The sequence below is a fragment of the Podarcis raffonei genome, chromosome 13 (genome assembly GCF_027172205.1).
Source record: "Podarcis raffonei isolate rPodRaf1 chromosome 13, rPodRaf1.pri, whole genome shotgun sequence".
NCBI lineage: Eukaryota > Metazoa > Chordata > Lepidosauria > Squamata > Lacertidae > Podarcis > Podarcis raffonei.
The window spans coordinates 8,523,091-8,547,020 of NC_070614.1; the positions used below are offsets into that span (position 1 = coordinate 8,523,091).

The 23,930-nt window shown below is 41.7% G+C and overlaps 1 protein-coding gene across 1 annotated transcript; it reads right to left on the bottom strand.

The window, feature by feature from the left end:
- Positions 1-11,072: 11,072 nt before the first annotated feature.
- LOC128400800 (UDP-glucuronosyltransferase 2A2-like) lies at positions 11,073-23,719 on the bottom strand. Its single transcript, XM_053363352.1, has 6 exons — positions 22,821-23,719; positions 20,607-20,755; positions 19,253-19,384; positions 18,564-18,651; positions 17,033-17,252; positions 11,073-11,554 (listed from the first exon to the last, which is right to left on the bottom strand). The coding sequence occupies exons 1-6, from the start codon at positions 23,554-23,556 to the stop codon at positions 11,266-11,268; spliced, it is 1,614 nt and encodes a 537-aa protein (XP_053219327.1). The 5' UTR covers positions 23,557-23,719; the 3' UTR covers positions 11,073-11,265.
- Between the last annotated feature and the right edge of the window lie 211 nt (positions 23,720-23,930).

Sequence of the window (23,930 nt, forward strand, 5' to 3'; positions counted from 1 at the left end):
GACTGTTTGATTACCCTCCGAACAAAAGAGGAAAGAGATAAAATATTGAGTCTGCACTTCCAGAAGACTTTGGAAATACATGAATCAAGAGTGGAGATATTTAAGGACATCCCGAAATACCTTTTGGATCTTAGGGCTAATTACGGAGATCTGGTGGCCCTATTGAGAGGAAATAGAACCGTTTTTAGGTGGGAATTCCCCCAAGGCCTATCCTTTACCTTCAAAGGGAGAAAGTTTAAAATAAGATCAGTGGAAGATAAAGAAATTTTTTTGAGAGTGCACGGAGAAGACCTGCAAAAAGAAGCTGAAGAGCCAAGAGCATTAAAACCAGGAATACAAGACATAGTACCACTACCTTTGGGACTGGACAAACTAGAGAAAGTGATACCACCGACAGAACAAGAACAACTGCTGGGTGCAGTTGGACGAAAAGCAAAATAAATACACCATGTCTCTGCAACTATTAAGTTGGAATATTCATGGCTTTAACTTCCCGGAGAAAAGGAAAAAAGTCTTTCATTTATTGAAAAAGGAACAATTGGACTTGATTTGCTTACAGGAAACACATGTGATAAGGCTACATAGGAAAGTATTGATTAATAAAAGATTGGGTCAAGAGTTTATTTCATCGGACAAGGTCAAAAAGAGAGGAGTAGTAATTTATGCAAAAGAGAGCCTATCACCGAAATTTATCTTTAAAGATGACCAAGGAAGATTTGTGGCAATTGAAATCCAAACAAAAGGAGAGAAATTTTTGATAGTAGGAGTATATGCACCAAACGAGGGGAAATCTGAATTTTTTAAGAAGTTGCATGAGACATTGTTGGACTATATGGATTACAACATTATTATGATGGGAGATATGAATGGAGTGGTATCTACAAACATGGATAAGTCACAGAGACAGGTAGTTACTAAAGATGGCAGACTACCAAAAACTTTTTGTGAGATGACTGACAATATGGACTTGATTGACATTTGGAGAACAAAGAATCCCTTGGGTAGAGAGGGAACTTTCTTCTCTGAAGCCAAAATGACATGGACAAGAATTGACCAAATCTGGATAACTAGAGGACTGGCTCCCAAGATTCGAAAAGCGGAAATTTGCCCTAAAACTTGCTCCGACCATAATGCTGTGAGAATGGACATGAAACTAACACCAACTGGTTCCTTTAGATGGAGGATGAATGACACCTTGTTTAGAGATGCAGAGGTTACTAAGAAGGCCCAAAAAACCTTGAGAGACTACTTTGAGATAAATATGAACACTACTATGGAAAAAAGAGTAATCTGGGACGCAAGCAAAGCGGTTATGAGGGGGTTTCTAATTCAACAGAATGCAATAAAGAAGAGAACTCAAAATGAGAAAAAAGATAAAATTTTGGAGAAAATAAAAGAGGGAGAGAGGAAATTGAGAGCGAAACCAAAGTCACAAGAGATTCTGAGAGAAATAAAGTTATATCAAGTTCAATATATGAAAATGATGAACCAGGAAATAGAATGGAAAATCAAACAGATGAGACAAAGGACATTTGAATCGGCTAACAAATGTGGGAAACTGCTAGCTTGGCAAATGAAAAAAAGACAAAAACTCAACACTATTACCAACTTGGAAGTGGAAGGAAAGAATATACAGAATCCAGTGGAAATTAGAAAATGTTTCCAGAGGTATTTTAAACAGTTATATACACAAGGGCCACAGAAAGAAACTGACATAAATCAATTTCTAAAAACAAATGGACTACAAAAAATCTCTCAAGAAAATAAGTTAATGTTGAACTATAAAATAACAGAACAGGAGGTGGAAGGTGCCATCCAGAATATGCAGTTGGGCAAATCTCCAGGGCCGGATGGCTTAACCTCAAAATATTATAGATCTTTGAAAGATTGGATAATTCAACCACTAAAGGAGGTTTGCAATGAAATTTTGGAGGGGGAAAAAGCGCCAGAGTTGTGGAAGGAAGCCTATATTACACTTATACCGAAAACTGAGTCTGAAATGACACAACTTAAGAACTACCGCCCCATATCCCTGCTTAATGTGGATTACAAAATTTTTGCAGATATCTTGGCTAAAAGGCTAAAAAAAGTATTAGTGGAGGAGATACATAAAGACCAAGCTGGCTTTCTCCCGGGTAGACACTTGTCTGACAACACGAGGAATATAATTAACATCTTGGAGAAGTTGCAAGTGAACATTAACACTAAAGCAGTCCTAATCTTTGTAGATGCGGAGAAAGCCTTCGATAATATTTCTTGGAGTTTCATGAAGAAAAATCTTCATGGAATGGGGGTTGGTCAAGGGTTTGAAAATGGTATAGGTGCAATTTACTCAGAACAAAAGGCTAAACTAATAGTTAATAATGTGGTGACAGAGGAATTTAAGATAGAGAAAGGGACACGACAAGGCTGCCCAATTTCCCCATTGCTTTTTATTTCGGTCCTGGAGGTTTTGCTAAATATGATCAGAAGGGACCGTTTGATTAAAGGTATACAGGTCGGATCCAAACAGTACAAATTGAAAGCTTTTGCAGATGACTTAGTACTGACGTTACAGGAGCCAGAATCTAGTACTAAAAGAGTATTAGAACTGATTCAAGAATTTGGTCATGTGGCAGGATTTAAGTTGAACAAGTTAAAAACTAAAGTTCTTGAGAAAAACTTAACACTGATCGAGAAAGAGAGGTTTCAGAAGGAGACAGGTTTAACATTGGTTAAGAAAGTAAAATACCTGGGGGTTAATATGACCGCTAAGAACTTAAACTTATTTAAAGACAATTATGAGAAATGTTGGTCAGAAGTGAAAAAGGATCTAGAAATATGGTCAAATTTGAAGCTTTCCTTGTTAGGTCGAATTGCTGTTATAAAGATGAATGTATTGCCAAGAGTGTTATTTTTGTTTCAATCATTGCAAATTTTGGACAAAATGGGCTGTTTAAAGAAGTGGCAGAGAGACATTTCTAGATTTGTTTGGCAGGGCAAGAAGCCCAGAATAAAATTTAAAATACTAACTGATGTAAAGGAAAGAGGTGGATTTGCCCTGCCAGACCTTAAACTCTATTATGAATCAGCAGCATTCTGCTGGTTGAAAGAATGGCTGCTTCTTGAGAACACAGACATTTTGGATTTAGAAGGTTTTAATAACGTTTTTGGGTGGCATGCATATTTGTGGTATGACAAGGTTAAAGCACATAAAGCATTTAAAAACCATATTGTCAGGAAAGCATTGTTTAATGTCTGGATAAGATATAAGGACCTACTTGAAAATAAAACCCCAAGGTGGTTGTCACCGATGGAAGCGAAGGCTCAGAAAAAGCTCAATATGGAGGCCAAATGGCCGAAATATTGGGAAATTCTGGAACAAGAAGGAGACAAATTGAAATTGCAGAGTTTTGAGAAATTAAAAGATAAAGTGCGAGACTGGCTTCACTATTATCAAATAAGGGAGGCTTACAATTTGGACAAAAAAAATGGCTTCCAGGTGGAAAAATCAAAATTGGAAACAGAACTGTTAGATCCCAAAACTAAGATACTTTCAAGAATGTACAACTTGCTGTTGAAATGGAATACTCAGGATGAAACGGTTAAATCTGCTATGATTAAATGGGCACAAGATGTTGGACATAACATTATGTTTGCTGACTGGGAACAGTTGTGGACCACAGGTATGAAATTTACGGCATGTAATGCCTTAAGAGAGAATATTATGAAAATGATATACAGGTGGTACATGACACCAGTCAAGCTTGCAAAAATCTATCATTTGCCCGATAATAAATGTTGGAAATGTAAAGAAAATGAAGGTACATTCTTTCACCTTTGGTGGACGTGCCCAAGGATTAAGGCTTTCTGGGAGATGATATATAATGAAATGAAAAAGGTATTTAAATATACCTTCCTGAAGAAACCAGAGGCCTTTCTCCTGGGCATGGTCGGCCAATTGGTGTCAAAGAAGGATAGAACTTTCTTTATGTACGCTACAACAGCAGCAAGAATACTCATCGCAAAGTATTGGAAGACACAAGATTTACCCACCCTGGAAGAATGGCAGATGAAAGTGATAGACTATATGGAACTGGCGGAAATGACGGGCAGAATCCGAGACCAGGGAGAAGAGTCGGTGGAAGAAGATTGGAAGAAATTTAAAGACTATTTGCAGAAACATTGTAAAATTAATGAATGTTAAAATGATGTTGGACTGAAATCAAGCGGCCTTAGCAACAAGGTTAACAAGAATATGTAAAAATGGATTGATAACGGATGAAAATATAAAGTTATAATATGTTGAGATATAGAATTAAGATAAAAAGAAAGAGGGTAAGGATTTGCTGAATTAACCATGTGAACGGGAATACAAAAAAGGGAGGTGTGAGGAGGTCGGGGAAATAAGTAAACGAAATTTAAGATATGAAAAGATTGATTTGTTTTTAACTATTTTCTATTTATTTATTTATTTGTATTTTGTATCTTTTTTTCTATGTATTTTTGTACTTTTTGTATTTTTCCTTTTTTCTTTTTTATTCTGTAACTTTTTTCTTTTTGTAAAACCTTAATAAAATCTTTTTTTAAAAAAAATAAACATGTTAAATTGTATAACATTATGGAGAGAAGATAATTTGAAAATAAAGACAGATGTTAATCGATTAAGTTAATTTTATTTAAAAGTAGTATTGGAAAACTGCTACAATGACCTATATGGAAACTCAGCTAGGGGGATTTGAGGAAGTCATTTAACAATGATAAAAAAATTGGGATTTTAACAGTGAGGATAAATGTTTGTTTGTTCGTTCTTTATATTGTAATCTTTTTTATTTGTTTGTTACAATTTTTTTTATTTTGCTTGTTATAAATTTGGGAAATTAATAAAAAAAATTGGAAAAAAGAATAGATATATTATTTCTTCCCCCACCTCCTCCCTCCATTTATTAACTTAGTGTGGGTCAGATTTAGATGAAGAGAGGCCCTAAGCTATTCCACTTGTGAGGCCCTCCCAAACCCCCACCCTCACGACTAGAAGAAAATGGAAGAGTGTTATAGACAAAACTGAGTGAAGCCAAGGATGATGACGGGTATTTAAAATTCTGAAATTCACCGAAGAAACCAGAGGCCTTTCTTCTGGGCATTGTCGGCCAATTGGTGCCAAAGAAGGACAGAACTTTTTTTATGTACGCTACAACAGCAGCAAGAGTACTTATTGCAAAGTATTGGAAGACACAAGATCCACCCACTTTGGAAGAATGGCAGGTGAAGGTGATGGACTATATGGGATTGGCAGAAATGACTGGCAGAATCCAAGACCAGGGAGAAGAGTCGGTGGAAGAAGATTGGAAGAAATTTAAAGATTATCTACAGAAATATTGTAAAATTAATGAATGTTAGAATGATGTTGGATAGAAATTAAGTGGTTTCCAGCGGTAATGCTTTAAGAGAATATGAAAAAAGGATTATAAATAGGTAATAATATGATGGTAAGGATTTGCTGAACCAACAATTTGTGGTGGAATACAAAAAAGGGAGGTATGAGGAGGTCCGGGAAACAAGTTAAAGGAAAATAAGCAATGGAAAATTTATGTGTTTTTAATTATTTTTATTTTGTATTTTTGTTATTTATCTGTTTTCTCTTCTTTTTCACTTTATTGTAATACTTTAAAAAATCTTAATAAATATCTTATTAAAAAAAATAATTCTGAAATTCACCATTTCTCTTCTAAAGGACAACAGAAAAACTTCATCCAAATTTGTTTGTCATTTTCAGTGTACAGAATGCTCAGTGCGGACAACCTCTCTTGAGACATCGTGACCCTTAATTCATTTTTAATTCTTTGGAGTCTCGACAAACTCCTCTCTCCTGAGCAGTTAGTGACCATAAAGCTAAGAAATAAGCCGCAAAATTGCTTCCACATTAGGAAAGGCCATCTGAATTTTTTCCTCTATATAATTGGATAAAGGTTTGTATGAGGCAGAGAGTGCTCTGCTCTAAGCCTACGGCTTTGTCTCACGTACAGGTGAAAGTCCAAAAGTTCATCAATAAGTTTCAGGTGTTGTAAACAAAATCTGCCCTTTTTCCCTTATGGGGTATCGAAGAGCCCGTATAGAGTCCTTCGTGGGTTCCCTACTGGTAGGAGAAAACAACAGAGGCCAACCAGAGAATATTGAGAAGCAAAGCAGCTGACTTGTATCTTTTGATTTCTCTCGCTCTGCCGTGAGAATAAAATATTTGTTTTTGGAACTTGATGGTATGTGTGTGGACTGTTAATACACTTGCACAGTGTACATTGAATTACCAAGTGGCAGCAACAAACAAGACAATTGTTTGACCCTCAGACAAATCCGGCTTCCTTTTTTTTTTGAGTTTTATTTATTTATCAACATTCTTATGTTACATTGGTAAATATTATCATATTATTACATCATATCACAAGGCTTATTATAATATAATTTTCAACATGTATACAAAGTTTATATACCTAAAGAAAAGAAACAAGGACAAAAAACTATTCCAAAATTATATATGTACCATCACTTTGGACTTCCTGTCTATCCCGTTGCAGATTCCTTTTTTCCAAATGAATGTACTCTTATTATTGTATATTTCTTTACATATTATCTAATACATTCCTATATCAATATGTACCCTTGGTCTTATTTCTCAACTCAGTCTCTCTCCAATGTCAATCAAGTGCTGGCGTAGATAGCGAATCTTATTTTTGAACGTATATCTGATGTCTATCCCACTTTTCCATAAATTTTTGTTTTGAATTGCCTCTCAGGGTATTTGTCAACTGCGCCGTTTCAGCAAATTCTTGTAGCTTGTTATGCCAGTCCGTTATTGTCGGGACTTCTTCTTCCTTCCACCCCTTTGCCACCAAAGTCCGAGTTGTGGCCGTTGCATATAAGAATACCTCCCTAAAGGCATTCGGGATGTCCCTGCCAACAATACTTAACAGAAATCCAGCTTCCTAACATGTGTGCATACAAACACTGATCCCAACAGCGAACATTACAGAATAAATATGGGCAATCTCTCGTTTGGGGCTTTGCCATTTTGTGGTTTGCTTCAGGTGCCGAAAGGTCTTGGGCTGGCCCTGGGTGCAACAACTACCAGACCAGTCAAATTTGATTTCAGAGGAAAGATACCATGAGGGATGTGTATCGGCTTGGTGTGTGTGTGTGTGTGTGTTGCTGTGTGAATGTCCCATGTTTGCCCACTACCGAGTGCCTTAGCTCATGCAGCACAACAAACTATTTTCCCTTTTATGTGTCCAACATCCACCCAATCTTATCCAAAAGATAGAATAATGCCAGTGTGCCTTTTAAGGCTAGTGTCAGGACCGGATTTAGGTTTGATGAGGCCCTAAGCTCCTGAAGGTAATGGGGCCCTTTATATGTCCAGCTGTCCTTTGTCAACAACAAATTGTCACTGTTTTTTGTGTTGAATATATGCTATATGGTGATTTATGGACGTAATAGGTATCTAAAGCCATTTGCACGTAACAAAATATGTATTTTATCAAAGTAATCGTTGAACTGAAATACAATTAAGAAGAAGTATATTAATAGTGCAATTTGGGGGGGGGGCAAGAGAGTGGGGCCCTAAGCTGTAGCTTGTTTAGCTTATACGTAAAACTAGCACTGGCTAGTGTCTGCACTGGGGACTGGGAATGGAGCAGTAAATGAATGAGATGGATCTTGCTGCTTTACTGCGTGCCTGAATCTCTGTGTTTCTGCAAGCAAGGACGATAGACCTGTCAAGTTCTCCTGAGACAAAGAATTCCAAAGCATTGGGGCCACCACTGAAAATGCCCTGCCCTGATTCCTTATTGGCTTGTACCAAACACGGAATGCAGAGCAGTATTTTGACACCGTATCTCATGGGGATAGTCACAAAAGGAGCATTAAAGGAATGTCAAATACTGTCTTATATGGAAGAAGACAGCTCAGTATTGCCTGTGTGGACTGCTGGCCTGGCTTTGAGACCAGGTTCTCTCGCAGGTCTACCAGATTTAACCTGGGAGATTGCTCTACCATAGAGATGCAATCTTCAGTTCGCTATCTGTGTATTGTATTTGCTGCAGTAGTGGAAGGGAGGAGTATTTATGCCCATGTTGAGATGGTGCGATTTAACTTTATTTGGTCTTTTTCAAATAGCAACACCATATGATAGTTTGTTAATGAGCTTTATCCTTTTATTTAATTTATAAAAATTGATCTGTATTCTGAGCAGTGCAGCCAAGCCATTTACAGTATAAAAGCTGCGGCCATTGATTCTTTTTCTTCATCACTATTACATTGCTTTTACATTACTACCTTATTATGCTGCATTTTCTGGATCTTTATTTTTATAGAATAATCTCAATGTGGGGGGAGTAACCCTAAAGCGAACCATTATGGATACCCAGTGCTTTTTTTCTAATATGTTTAGGGACGCGGGTGGCGCTGTGGGTTAAACTACAGAGCCTAGGACTTGCTGATCAGAAGGTTGGCGGTTCAAATCTACGACGGGGTGAGCTCCCGTTGCTCGGTCCCTGCTCCTGCCAACCTAGCAGTTTGAAAGCACGTCAAAGTAGATAAATAGGTACCGCTCCAGCGGGAAGGTAAACGGCATTTCCGTGCGCTGCTCTGGTTTGCCAGAAGCGGCTTAGCCATGCTGGCCACATGACTGTATGCCGGCTCCCTCGGCCAATAAAGCGAGATGAGCATCACAACCCCAGAGTCGGCCACAACTGGACCTAATGGTTAGGGGTCCCTTCACCTTTACCTATATATATGTTTAGGGGTACTCTCATTTTGACTCAAGAAAATCACCATTTTATAGTTCAAATTGGGTTAGCGCCATCGCCTAATGGCGGATTCCCTCCGAGCTCCGGAGGGAATCGGCTTAGTAGGGGTTGGGTCCTGCCGTGGCAGCGACGCGGGGACCCTCAGAAACCACAGGCGCTGAAGCCTGTGGACCTGGTGACTCGGCGGGCACCATTTGCGCCCCCCCTGACCCGCGAAGGAGCCTTTTTAAAGGCTTCGGAACGGGGGACGGAGAGCGGTGCGGTGCTGAGAGTCGACTGCTTCCCCTACTGAGTGAAGCCGCATGCCATGGACGGAGAGTGCTGACTTCTTTCTCTGAACATTTGGACTAAAAGTAACAACCCGTGAGTAATACGGAAATTGGACTTAAAAAGGGAAAATTTTTCTTGGGAATTAGGCACGACCGGCGAAGGCGCAAAGAGGAAGTCCGTCTACCCGCCTTGTAAACATCTTAAAGCAAGGATTTTATAACTAAGGTTGAGAGAACACCTTTCTCTTTTGTGGATAAAAGCAATTAACTCCACGTTTTGGCAATATAAGTGATTTTGCTGGAGGATAAGAGCTAATATTGAGAGCGGAATTGTCACCCCTCCCCCAGGACCCGGGAGCGATCGGTGAGAGAGCCTGCTGAAGAGATATAGAAGACTTTGACAGCTGTCAAACTAGCTGTCAAAGTTGGAAAAAAATGAGAACTTTGGTTCTGTTGTCTTTGCTGGTTATATTTGTTACAATTTGGTAATAAATTGTTAAAAATAAAGAAGAAAAGGCTAATTTGACTTTTGGGTTGGAACTGGAAGATACTAAGAAACCAGAACTCCTCTAGAGGGGGTTCAGGGACATTACAAGAATGCCTGTAAGTGGAAAAATATTGGCTGAACTGGAGAGGACTTTTTTTCTCTTGGGAAAGTTACAAGAACAAAGTGATGTTTTGGCTACAAATGTTACAATACTGAATGAAACAGTAAATAAAACTACTGAGCCTGGAAGGGACTTGACTCAAGTCTTTGCAGCTGAACAAAAAGTTTTTGTAGCTGAACTAAAAATCTCTGCAGCTGAACAAGAAAAGAAATCTGAGAAATTTGAGAATGTGAGGAAAGAGATATATGATGATTTGAAGGAAAAGGAAGGAGGAGCTATAATGCCACAGATGATTAAGGAGAGCCAGAGGCCGGTTAAGATGGATACAAAGGAAAATAAGAACAGGATGATGAAAATTTGGTTTGAATTGAAGAATGGAGAATGGAGAGATCTCCTCATGTGGAGATCTGAAGACCTATGGATTACAAACCTGGCTAAAGTGGAAACTGGAGCTTTTGGGACATTTGGACTTAAGAGAAGCAAGAAACAAGATTTCGGCTCCACTTTTAAATATGGAGGCCTGGCTGGAAGAAACATGGACCTTATTGGGACAGAGCTTCTTCGAGATTTGGTGTCCAATACAAAGGACTATCAAAAAAACCGGCAGAGAGGAATTGAGAGAGAATTAAGAGCCTCAGACGTGAGGTCACCAGGCTGACAGCAGATAGACTGATGGACATTTGTTGGGGTTCGAAACCGGGAAAGGGGGGAGTGGGGCTTTGGGAATCCAAAGGGTGTACAATTATACGCTGTTTCCTTTTATTCTGTTTTGCTACTAATATAAAAATGGGGAATTCGTGGAAGGGAATTGGGGTCGACCTTAGAAAAAGATTTTTAAGAATAAGTACGAATGTATAAAGACTGAGGTTTATAAGTTAAAATTGGTTAACTAAAATGAATTAAATATAATAAGGTAAAATTTGGGGACAAGAACTTGCTGAGCTAAAAATTGGAACTGGAATACAAGAAGGGGAGGTGTGGGGAAGTCAAGGAAATATGTTATTGAAAGTAAGGAATGCAAATTTTATGTGTTTTTAATTGTTGTTTTTTTGTTTTTTCTCTTTTTTTTGAAAACTTCAATAAATATCTATTAAAAAAAAAAAACAAATTGGGTGGAAATAAATACAGTAAATGGACAAAAGTACAAAGAACATGCATTACACCAGGAAAGAAAGTGAAGTCGCTATTAGAGGTGGTAACAACGAAACTGACCAATCACCGTGCTAGATTCCAACTCCTACTTCACACATTAAACGCTCGCTTCTGTCTAAGACTCAGGAAACACCGTGGCAGGAAAAAGCACTGTGAATACCTACAACTCTCCTCTCTCCACTGCTGAATAGAGGGTTGTTAAGGCTGGCTTCAGCTGAGCATTGCAATAATAATAATAATAATAATAATAATAATAATAATAATAATAATAATTTATTTATTCCCTGCCCATCTGGCTGGGTTTCCCCAGCCACTCTGGGCAGCTCCCAGCAGAATATTAAAAACATGATAAAACACCAAACATTAAAACCTTCTCTAAACAGCTCAAAATGCTTAGCACTTTTGGAAGCAGATTCCATAAAGGGGCACACAACAATGGCAGAATCCCAAGAGAAACTATTCTGTTTTCGTCTTCATAATGATCCGAGCACGTTTCTGACAATACAATAAACAGTATAAACAGCATTTGACAGCAATGAATGTGAAGACTGCCATGCAACCAATCAAGAAGGCAATGGTATCCAGGGAGTGATATTGGTACCAGGTCAAGTGATGGGCAGCTACTCTCAAGTGCTTGGCACCTTTGTGGCGCATGACAAACTCAATCCAAAAGACAGCCCGGTCCAGCGGCTTTAACAGTTGGTCATGGTGGATCTGTGATAGCCTTAACGCGTTTTCCTTATATCTGGAGGAAAGGGAGGTGGGGAAGAGAAATAAAAACAAATTGAGATAGGCAGAGGCATAGGAAGGTCAGGTGGTACCCAGTGCGGAAAATTTATTGTCACACCCCCCCCACGTTGATTTATATACCGTATTTTTCGCTCTATAAGATGCACCAGACCACAAGACGCACCTAGTTTTTGGAGGAGGAAAACAAGAAAAAAAATATTCTGAATCTCAGAAGCCAGAGCAGTAAGAGGGATCGCTGCTCAGCGAAAGCAGCGATCCCTCTTGCTGCTCTGGCTTCTGGGATAGCTGCGCAGCCTGCATTCGCTCCATAAGACGCACACACATTTCCCCTTACTTTTTAGGAGGGAAAAAGTGAGTCTTATAGAGCAAAAAATACGGTATTTTTTGGCCTGCAAAAATGGTTTTATGTTATTTCATATTTTCCTACAAAGGAATAATAATTATTATTAATAATAATAATAAACTTTTATTTATATCCCGCCCTCCCTGACCAAAGTCGGGCTCAGGGCAGCTAACATCAGATACATAACACTGGTATAAAATCAAACAATAATTAAATTACTTCCTAAAAACAAGTCAAAATCAAATTAAAGTCTAATTAGATGGCTTTCCGCAGGGTTAGGGTTGGGAACAGGAAGGCTCCACTGAATTGAAATTTCAGCCTTCAAGACATAGGAAAACGGCCAAGTAAAAAGCTATTTTCGTGGAGGAGGGTCAAGATATTAACTGATATGCATGAAATTTCATATATAGCTCTATAATCCCTAGTGTACTAAGATAAGACCTTTGGAGCAGGCATTTTCAAAAAAAGTTTTTTATGAACCGCCCTAGTAAGGCAGTAATTGTTCCTTGATAATTTGTCACTCCCCTCCATGATGGCCCCCCGCCCCGCCCCACCCCCTTCCTACGCCCCTGGAGATAGGACCAGAACTCAATTTTTGACTTCAGTTTAGCAAGCACTGTAGCATTAAAGTCCTTGATGATTACCCCCAAAATTCAAAATCAACACCTTTATTATGTCATCATGATCAATTGGTTAGCCTTTTGTTGCAACACACCCACATGGGCACACCTCTGAAAACTGTTAAGCAGCATTAAAACTTGCCTACTGTTTTCCATTCAAGTTCCAAAAGTCCTTGAGACTCTGCAAAGCCAATTCCTACGTCGGCTCCTAATGCTCCCCCTGTGCGTAAGCAACGCAGCCATGCGACTAGAATTGAAGATCGCATCCTTAGAAACTTGTCTGTGGAAGCAAGTCTTCAATTACTGGTTATCATTGTGGCATAGATTACCAAACCATTACCTTGTCCAATGCTTATGGTGAGATGAATTCTCTAGCCTTTGGACTAGTAGAATTCATGCCAAACTCCTGAGTTATGGAATCTCTCCCTCAGACTCCCTAAAACTAGACCAAATCACTGCTCAAAGATTGATCCGCCAAAGACTGGATGACATCGACTTACAGCGAAATTATACGCTGGGGGGAGGTGTTTGCTCACCCCAGAACATTGGTATCACTTTAACTTACTGCGTTCCATCATACCTCTCCTCCCTTTCGACTGTTGCCCATAGACTGGCCTTCACCAAAGCGAGGTTTAACATTTTTCCCTCCAATGTCCTGAGACATAGATTCTCAAAGGGCCAAGCCCCCGCCGTGTGCGAATGTGATAAGGTGACGCCGGAGTCGCTCCAGCACATTATGTTCATTTGCCCCTTGTTCAATGTGCCACGGGCAAATTTGTTGGGATCAATCATTCAGAAACTAGAGGGTACCCCACCAAAATTCCACCTTGCCCAAATCTTGCAGGACAAGGATACCCACACAACCCTGAAGGTGGCTAGATTCCTGGTCGCTGTCCTTTCCCAAAAGCGACGACAAGGAGCACTACAAGCTAATTAAGGCGTAGTATGCCTTTCCATCTTATAGTATTTTATTGTTATAGTGGTGTTTTAGCGACTGTTCCCCCCCCCCCCACGGCACAAGCTGTCACTTATGTGTTGTTTTTACCTGTATGGGCCTATGGCCATAATAAATGAAATGAATGATCCAAAAGTGACTTATTGCTAATGTTGCAGCTGCTTAACTGAAGGCAATATCCTGCCCATATTAATATTTTGGAAATATTGCAACAAAGCCTGTTAGTAAGCAGTAGCAATGGGTCCTGCTGGACCTGGCAGGGCTGCTAAGGAGTCATAGGGGTGTGGACAATGAGGTCCCAGGGGCCTAACCAGTTGTGGTTTTCTCCCCATCCTTCTGCCTTGCAAAGATATTGTGGACACCTAAGTATTTGTACAACTGCAATGCTTAGGTAAAGGTAAAAGGACCCCTGACCATTAGGTCCAGTCGTGACCGACTCTGGGGTTGCGGCGCTCATCTCGCTTTACTGGCCGAGGGAGCCGGCGTACAGCTTCCGGGTCATGTGGCCAGCATGACTAAGCCGCTTCTGGTGAACCAGAGCAGCGCACGGAAATGCCGTTTACCTTCCCACCGGAGCAGTAACTATTTATCTAATTGCACGTTGGCGTGCTTTCGAACTGCTAGGTTGGCAGGAGCCAAAGATGTTGGCTATTTGCAGTTTAGTAGCACTGCAGAGAGCTTGCTGGGGAGACCATGCATGACAAGGAACTCAAAAATAACTTTAACAAGGTTTTAATAACAAAAACAAAACTCCTTTTACACTAAAGAGAACAACAAACATGACCCAACCACCAACCCATCCCCCAGAGTAATGAGAGAGCTGGGTGCTGCTCCTTATATACTATGTCCAAATGCTGACACAGCTTAATTAACACAACCTAGCAGCACCTGCTATGTTTCACAGCTGTAAGACTGGGTCTCGTTATTTGCCCTGGCCCTGGCCCTGGCAACGGGAGCTCACCCTGTTGCAGGGATTCGAACCGCCGACCTTCTGATCGGCAAGTCCTAGGCTCTGTGGTTTAACCCACAGCGCCACCTGCGTCCCTCTACAATGCTTAGCACCTAACTAAACTGAAAATGTGTCTTACTTTGGTTCAGAAGGTGTCCCTGCTATCCAGTTGCTTCACTGCTGGGAGAAAACTTATGGGGCCACCACCTCTTAGCACCCTCTCTCTATCCTTCTACTTTGCAGTGAAACGGGGCATTTAAACACTGCAGCTGTATAAATACTTAGCACCTAACTATGGGCTCATCCACACTTCTGCTTGTGTTGTGCCCAGAAAGCATGCGTCCCAGCGGTTTTCCCCTTGCCCCGTTCCATTTCAAGGGAAAACTTGTTCTTTGACTATAGATCAGAACAAATGGCAATTCAGGGCCAAAAAGGACTTGCTCTTTCCTCCAATTGAGCACTAAAGAGCAGCTTTCTCTTGGGCGGGGGGAAGACAAGAGGAAGTGTGGATAAACCCTGAGTGCCATAGCTTGGTTCAGAGTTGCTATCGCAATGTCTAGTGTGGATTCATGCCAAAGGAACTGCATATTACTCAACCCATCTAAATAGCCGAAGGCAATGACAAATCTGCAGCAATAGAACAAACAGAGCGATACAGATCATACATCTATAATATGAGCTAACACCCAAGAAGTGAGAGAAAGGTTACCAGAGACATCAACAAACTCAAAGCCAGGCTAATTTCAAATCAAACAGTTTTTATAGTGGTTTTATCCAGCTCCTTTTTCCTGATTCTTCTTTTACAGCCAGTGCAGCCCCACTCAATTCCATGGGGATTGCTCCCCCATACATATGCACTGCATGGCAGCCTGCATAGATTAGTCTTAAAGGAGCCACACAGGGCTGTTAATAAGTCGCCTCACTGCCCATAAATTTCCAGACCTGTGTGAAAATATTATTCCCCTCTTTCCAGAAAGTGGAGTAAAGTGGAGGTATATTAACTGGGCTAGGAGCTGGGAGATCAGAGTCAAAACCATCAGCGAGCCGTCAAGTTCCTTGTGTGACCATGGGCCAATTACTGTCTCTCTCAGCCTCAACTTCCTCACAGGGTTGTTGTGAGAATAACATGGAGGGAAGAAGACCAATGAATGCCACCTTGAGCTCCTTAGGGGAAAGATGGAATGGATATAAACTCAATAATTGATAAATAAAGAATGATAATAATTAAAAGTATATTTTCAGCCTGCCTGTCCCTGATTTTGCTGAACAATATAACACAACACGATGGCCAATAACAATGGCACTAAACACTATTTATAGACTAATACAAATGATCAGAAACACAGCCAAAGTCTCTAAATCTTCTTCACCAGTGATGGTAGAATAATTCAAAAGTTTGATATATACATAATCTGTCACCAAATATCACCGGAACAGAGTTTCCGGATAACCAATCTCTTTAGTTCAATGCTTCATCAGCTAAACTTGATCAATTCTTCATCAGCCAGACTTGTAAGAATTAATATGAGAAGGATGCAGTTCAATTTCTTAACAAGCCAATCTTACATGTAAGCAAATACAAAAGCTGTAGAAAATACGCTCTGGGTCAGTGCTCATATGATATTGTAGTCACTGCTGTTATATTGTACAGCTTGTCCATATTGCAACACAGGGGTCTGTTTACGGATTACTGTCCCTGATTTTGAACTGGGGGAGGACTGTGTCGCCAGGTTTGAGTCATGAAAAACAAACACCTACAAATCAAAGGAGGTGCAAATCTGTGACAGAACCACAATATTTAGGCATATGAGCACATGACTTTACATGCATATATTCAGCAAATCCAATGTGTGGGTGCATACTTGCCCGGGTGAGGTGTGCAAGCAGGGTGCAATGCATGCCTTGATACTATGGACATTGATTTGAACCATCCTACTTTCTACAGTAGGGACGCGGGTGGTGCAGTGGGTTAAACCACAGAGCCTAGGACTTGCCGATCAGAAGGTCGGCGGTTCGAATCCCTGTGACCGGGTGAGCTCCCATTGCTCAGTCCCTGCTCCTGCCAACCTAACAGTTTGAAAGCACGTCAAAGTGCAAGTAGATAAATAGGTACCGCTCTGGCGGGAAGGTAAACGGTGTTTCCATGCACTGCTCTGGTTCACCAGAAGCAGCTTAGTCATGCTGGCCACATGACCTGGAAGCTGTACGCCGGCTTCCTCGGCCAATAAAGCGAGATGAGCGTCGCAACCCCAGAGTCAGTCACGACTGGACCTAATGGTCAGGGGTCCCTATACTTTTACCTTTTACTTTTTACAGTAGCATTTTGAATCTAACACAATTTTGAATTTATCCTTACAGCAACCCTGTAAAGTAGACTGCAGTGCAATTCTAGGAAATTTTGCAATTCTAGCAAAACAAGAACGGGCGCAGTGCTAAGGAGCAATACTCTTCCATAATCAGCTTTTGACATTTGGCATGGTTTCTGCCCATTTCCACAGGAAAGCTGCCATACACCCGGCCCTGAAGCAATCTCACATGCATTCTGCAGACTAATGGAGCACACTAGTCATCTCTCACTTTCAGAGGAGAGTTTGCGGTTGACTCACGTGGCGTTGAGAATGACAGCCTTCACTGCATCCACTAAATCTTCGGCTTCCATTGTCTGGATGTCCAGACCCACGGCCATCCCCTTTGCCTTCATGTGCTGAATATTGTCGGGCTGGTCAGCAAACATGGGAATCCCCACTGTGGGAACGCCATGGTAAATTGCTTCATAAATCCCATTGGTCCCTCCATGTGTTATGAAGGCTTTGGTCTTGGGGTGTCCTGGAAGGAGAAGATGAGACTCTGTTGACTATGGGATGATAAAAGTAGGTTATTAGCATTGATTCTCAGCAGCAGTGCCCAGCATAGTCCAGCTGTCAGGCAATCTCTGGAGACTGCCGTTCACTATACATAGTAATGTTTCTAGAACTCAACACTGACCCTGGCCAAGCACACAGCAACAGCTTTGTAAAACAGAGAGAGTTTGTAGTCCCTGATATCCTGAATAGTGGATAATGCAAAGGACCAAAAATTTAGCACTGTCTGGGGGCTTGGTTTTCCCTGGGGTGTACCCCATGTACTCTTCCTGTTATGGGAATGGAAGCTATAAATGGGAATCTCCACTGTAGGAATACCATGAAAAATAGGTTCATAAATTCCACTGGTTCCACCATGTGTTATAAAAGCTTTGGTACTGGGGTGTCCTGGTTAAATTATAATTGTTAAATTATAATTGATCTTCAGCTATAGCATTCCAGCTTAGTCCACATGCCATGCTATCCCTGAATGTTGCATATAGATATATCCTCAACAAGAAAGCAGGCAGCACAGAACACAGGAGCACAGTAAACTTGCTGGTTGCACTAGAAAACACTAGAGTTCTATGATACTACTGGAGTGTAGATGGGTTCCTATGAAGCAAGGCAAAGTGATAGCTGCAGGAACCTTTATTGAACTAACAGAACTGGACAACAGGGGCAGAGCAACTGCTTATATACAGTGGTACTTCGGGTTACATACGCGTCAGGTTACAGACTCCTCTAACCCAGAAATAGTACCTCGGGTTAAGAACTTTGCTCCAGGATGAGAACAGAAATTGTGCTCCGGCAGCGCAGCGGCAGCAGGAGGCCCCATTGGCTAAAGTGGTGCTTCAGGTTAAGAACAGTTTCAGGTTAAGAACGGACCTCCGGAACGAATTAAGTACTTAACCCGAGGTACCACTGTACATTTCTGAATGTCTGAGCCACTCCCAATGTGAAACCTAAACCTCTAAGCTGCGAATCATAACTCAGAGTTTCAGGGCCAATGGCAATGGCCCAAATCCTGAAACGTTCTATGGTTGGATTGTCAAGTATCAAATCAGGACACAGGGGCTCAGAATCCCTAGTCCGGACTCAAGCTCAGGCAAACACAGACCACTGGATACATGACAACTACCATTCTGTGATCAGGAATGGATCAGAACAGAACAAGGGGAGAATGCTCATTGCTGTCATGAGTGAGGAATATGGGGATGGAGGAAAGGTATTTCCAAGGGACTGGCAGAACACAGCAATGAAGCCATAACTGCAACAAGCATGAGGTCTCTCTCACCAAGAAGATCATTTTGTGGTATCCAGTCATAAATCCTGGTGTTGGCACCTAAAGTTTCTGGTCTTTTCCCTTTGTGGCGCCAAAGAACCTGGATTAGAAAATAAGAGGAAAGCTTCCATGACTCCTACATTCATAATGTACAGGTAAAATTGAAGAAAACAAATAAACTAAAAGTTATCCAGAGCAAATTCCATTGTCCATCTTCTTCTCTATGAATTATAATTAACTCTCACAACATTTACAGTGGATGCTCGGGTTGCGAACGTGATCTGTGCGGAAGGCACGTTTGCAACCCGCAACGTTTGCAACCCGCAATGCCGCGTCTGCGCACACGCGGGTTGCAATTCGGCACTTCTGCGCATGCGCAAAATGCGATTTAGCACTTCTGCGCATGTGCGACCGCCGAAACCCAGAAGTAACCCATTCCAGTACTTCGGGGTTTTGGCAGGTCCGTAACCTGAAAAAACACAACCTGAAGCATCTGTAACCCGAGGTATGACTGTAATAGACAAGGATAGCTTCAACGTCTAACACAACTCTAATGTATTTAAGTAGATTTCAAAAAAAGAAAATCTTTAATGTGTTTGCAGTAAAGGGATGCAATGTCACAGGTCAGTCAAGGGAATTGGGGCAGCATTTTCACAAGTCCACTATACAACTTTTTGTTTTCTTTACCAAACAACACTGACCTTCTGTGGAAGCTGGCTAAGTGCCGATGCAACGATGTTACTCTTTTCATCCGTTAAGTTTGCAACAAGAGAGCCCAGAGAAAACACCACAATGCCATGTTCCCCTGAACTCTGGACAAATTCTTCCATTTCCTGTCAAAAGTTCATATTTAAAAATAAATATATTGACAAGTCACATTCCTCCATGTCTTTGCCGTTTGAACCTGATGCATGAGTAGCAATGTGAATATTTTTCTCGATATTTAATGTTGTGAGGGAGTGTTTGGGAAATGACCTTTAAGTTCCAGCTTCCAAACTGTGCTTTAGGCTCCATGGAAGCCTATTAGAGTTCTAAAGGTAAAAGGTAAAAGACCCCTGGACAGTTAATGTCATGTGCTTAATGCTGGCCAGCTGGCATAGATAAGACCCCGGGCTCCCAGCCAGTTCCAAACTATTTGATTTATTTGACAAAGTTCAAACATACATCTCCAACGTTACAATTAGCGTCCTTCCCCTTGTGCGCAGTTGCTCCCTCTAATCTTACTTCCTCCTTTTCCGCACCCAGCATGCAAGTCTGCGAAAACTCCTCCCCTTACTTCCTCTGTGTACAGCATGACTTGTCCCAGGCTCATCCTCCCCCCCCCCTCTACGTCAGACTGACTATCAGACGACAAGCTGCTGATAATCTCTTTAGGCTCTCTATAACTGCTGGTTTCTGTCCTTTCATCTTTTCCCGTTTGCCTCTCCCTGACAGTTAAGTCCAGTCAAAGGCGACTCTGGGGTGCGGCACTCATCTCGCTTTCAGGCTGAGGGAGCCGGTGTTTGTGTACAGACAGCTTTCCAGGTCATGTGGCCAGCAGGACTAAACCACTTCTGGTGCAATGTAACACCGTGACAAGTGCCAGAGTGCACAGAAATGCCGGTTACCTTCCTGCCACATTGGTACCTATTTATCTACTTGCACCGTTGTGCTTTCGAACTGCTATGTTGGCAGGAGCTGGGACAGAGCAACGGGAGCTCACCCCATCGTGGGGATTCGAACCGCCGACCTTCCAATCGGCAAGCCCAAGAGACTCAGTGGTTTAGACCACAGCGCCACCCAGAGAGCAGAGTAGACAACAGACAAAGTCACTGGTCACTACAGCTGCAGACACCTCTTCTCCACTTTTTCACCTGTGCTTTTCACATCAGCCTGAAAAGCAGAAATTAAACAGGCCAAGTTCTTCCTGGCACAGTTATATCAGTGATGATAAGCTTCCATCCTGCTCATTCACTACATTTGCTACACTTCTCAAAATGTATAATTCACACAGCAAGAACAATGGGACCTTCTCTCAGGAAACCACACCTAAGTGAAATTTGGTTTCAGAATTACCTCTGGCAAAGGCTTGGCTGGCTGACACTGCAGTCCCCCTACAAACTCAAAATTTGGTAGGAGAGGCCGTGGGAATTCAAGGTCCCAGTAGGTACGGATCAACCAGATTTCCGCTTTCCCCATCACTTCACACTGAGTTGTGGGTCTTCCTGTCGAATGAGAAAGAGGAACGAGGTTACATTCAGCTTGTCTCTCCTTCACTTTTTCAACATTTCCACAAATAGTGAAAGCTGGTTCACACATTACATTTCAACTGGACACCTAAAAAAAAATGTAAGAGATGTGAACAGGAACTGGGGACAGAAAGAAATACATGTATTATGAGCACTCATTCATTAGCAAGCCTGGACTGGCTATGGCTCCTTGATGGATATTCTTTCAGGGGTAAGTCCAAATTTTCTCTTCCATAATGTGAGAAAGAACCAATTGGCCTGAAGTCAGTGTTGGTAGCTGAATGTGCACCAGAACTAGTGACAATCTATTGACAAACCAGGCCATTGGTTCAGTTCTTGTTACTGAATTCTGCATAGAACCCTGTGCAGATACTATCTGTTGCAGCTTTTGGTTCCTTCAGTTTCCTTGACTTTCTTTCCCCCTCAATATTACTGATGCATTGATAACACATCTTCCCCTCAAAACGACAACAACAGTGTGGTGGTGATCACACATACAGCTTTATGAAAATTATCTTCATGTGGTATCTTCCTGATGTGCAGGAGCTAAGGATAGGTCAATTTTGGCTGCTCTCAGTTTTTTTCTTCCACAATAAATTGTCCACATTAGTGCATTAAAATGTCATTCATTTTAAAAGTTTTCACAAAAAAGTGTCACTCCTAACAGACATATTTTTGTATGCACTTTTGCATATTATACACATCTTTGCAAGCAGTTTCCCCAAATATACGAAGCTATTCTCACAAATGTATGCATTTCCCTGCATGCTTCACATAACTTACACATTTTTGTACAATTTTTTTGGTCGATTGAACTGCATTGCAAAATTCAGGTAACTCCAGTTTCAAAGCATAGTTGTGTGTCTGTCACTCCGGGAAGTGGAATTTACATAGGTTTACAATATCAGATCAAGTTTCTCTGCCATCCATTGCAATAAAACACATCAGTAAAATATTGCACAGAAGGATCCTGATGAAATAATAGATAAAGGTAAAGGTAAAGGTACCCCTGCCCATACGGGCCAGTCTTGACAGACTCTAGGGTTGTGCGCCCATCTCACTTAAGAGGCCGGGGGCCAGCGCTGTCCGGAGACACTTCCGGGTCACGTGGCCAGCGTGACATCGCTGCTCTGGCGAGCCAGAGCCGCACACGGAAACGCCGTTTACCTTCCCGCTAGTAAGCGGTCCCTATTTATCTACTTGCACCCGAGGGTGCTTTCGAACTGCTAGATTGGCAGGCGCTGGGACCGAGCAACGGGAGCGCACCCCGCCGCGGGGATTCGAACCGCCGACCTTTCGATCGGCAAGCCCTAGGCGCTGAGGCTTTTACCCACAGCGCCACCCTCGTCCCACCGAAATAATAGATAGAACTACATAAAAGTTGCTTGCTCATCATTTGCTGAGTGGTGGAAAAGAGCGGAAAATCCCAGAATAATGTCCGTGCTTCAACTCCAAAGCTAATTTTAGATATGATTCTAGTTCAATTTGAGCTCAGGGGGAGTTGTACAAAAGGCAGAGCAACTGGGTGAAGCAATAAAAGAACAAAGCAGGTAAGATTCACTCCTCACTCCCTTACTCTCTGTAAGACAGAGCTGTTCCGCCTGGCCTTTGGCTCTGAATCAGTTTGAGTCCCTCCCCCTCTTTCTTTTTCCTTTCTCCTCCTATGAAGAGATTGCTCCCTAATTGTTTTAATGCTGTATCTTAATCTTTTTAAAATTGTATTTTAATCAACTTGTTTTTATTATTGGTTGTTAGCCGCCCTGGGCCCGGTCTTGGCTGGGGAGGGCGGGGTATAAATAAAAAAAAAATATTATTATTATTATTATTATTATTATTATTATTATTGATGATCAGGCTCTAAAGCTTAGTAGAGTCTATTTCCAGCTGACCGTGGCTCTACACAGCCTCAGGATGAGGCCTTTCCAGTCCTGCTACTTGGAGGTCCTTTCTAACTGGTCATGCCAAGGACTGAAGGTGGAATCCTTGCCATCTTTAGAGCATCTACTCTACCTTTGGGAAGAAGAAACAAAAACAGACTTACCTAAAACCTGACTGTAATAAGAGTCCCAATCTCCATACCAGGTCTGGAAAACATGGTCTTGCACGAGGTAAGATATTATATTCTTCACCCTTTCTCCAAATGACATTTTGTCCGTCAGCCCAGACAAGACAGCCGGGGCATAGGAAGGAGGGGCAGGTATCTTGCCACAGTGTCTCTCCACTGTTGAGCCTGGCGTGAACTGCAGGGTGTACAGAAACGGGATGTCCATTTTCACAGCAATCAGGTCGCCACAGGGTGTCGCAGGGTCTGCAAGGAGCACATCATAGTTGCTCTTTTTCAGGCGGGCCATGAGTTCCTGATCGGCCAGCACATTTTCACACTTGAACTTATGGAACTCATGTACTTTCCTCATCATCCTTCGCATCTCTCGGTAAAACCTGTAGAAGGTCAGAGCAGTTGGCTTGTGGTCCAGCAACAACGTGACGAATTCCTCAAAGAACGACTGGGCCTCATCCTTTCCATAGGGCACAGGGAACACCTCAAACTTGGCAGCTGATATATCATCACTGGGTTCGATTAAGATGGACGCTGACGGGGCTAGGATGCTGACATTGTGACCTCTATGCAGCAGTTCCTGGATAATGACCTTGATATTTAGCCAGTGGCTGGCATCCTCTGGCCAGATAAGCACATTCCCACAGAAAATGTTGCCTACTAAGGCAAGCTGAAGTATTAACAATTGAATTGCAACCGCTCTTGCTGAGGTGGGGGCCATGACGTGCTTTTCTGGGAAAGCTAAAGATTCGTCTTCTGTCACTTGTCAACAAAGATGTCATCCAGTGCATAAAACTCCTATTCCACACCCTACTTCAGAGAAGACTTTTTACCAGGTCTGTTGAGTCTTGATTTTTAACTGTCCAGGTGGAACACTGTTTGAAGATTTCTGGAATGAGAAGACAAATGGCACAACCCATCTCCATCACTGTTTCAACTGAATGATATTTTTACATAACCATAAAGCAATGACAAACCTAGATAGCATCTTAAAAAGCAGAGACATCACCTTGCCAACAAAGGTCCATATATACCGTATTTTTCACCCTATAGGACGCACTTTTCCCCCTCCAAAAATAAAGGGGAAATCTGTGT

Coding starts and splice junctions, on each gene's coding strand:
- LOC128400800 (XM_053363352.1), bottom strand. CDS start 23,556: ATGGCCCCCACCTCAGCAAGAGCGGTTGCAATTCAATTGTTAATACTT. Junction 20,756..22,820: donor TTATTACAGTCAGGTTTTAG/GTAAGTCTGTTT, acceptor CTCATTCGACAG/GAAGACCCACAACTCAGTGT. Junction 18,652..19,252: donor TTAGCCAGCTTCCACAGAAG/GTCAGTGTTGTT, acceptor TTTCTAATCCAG/GTTCTTTGGCGCCACAAAGG.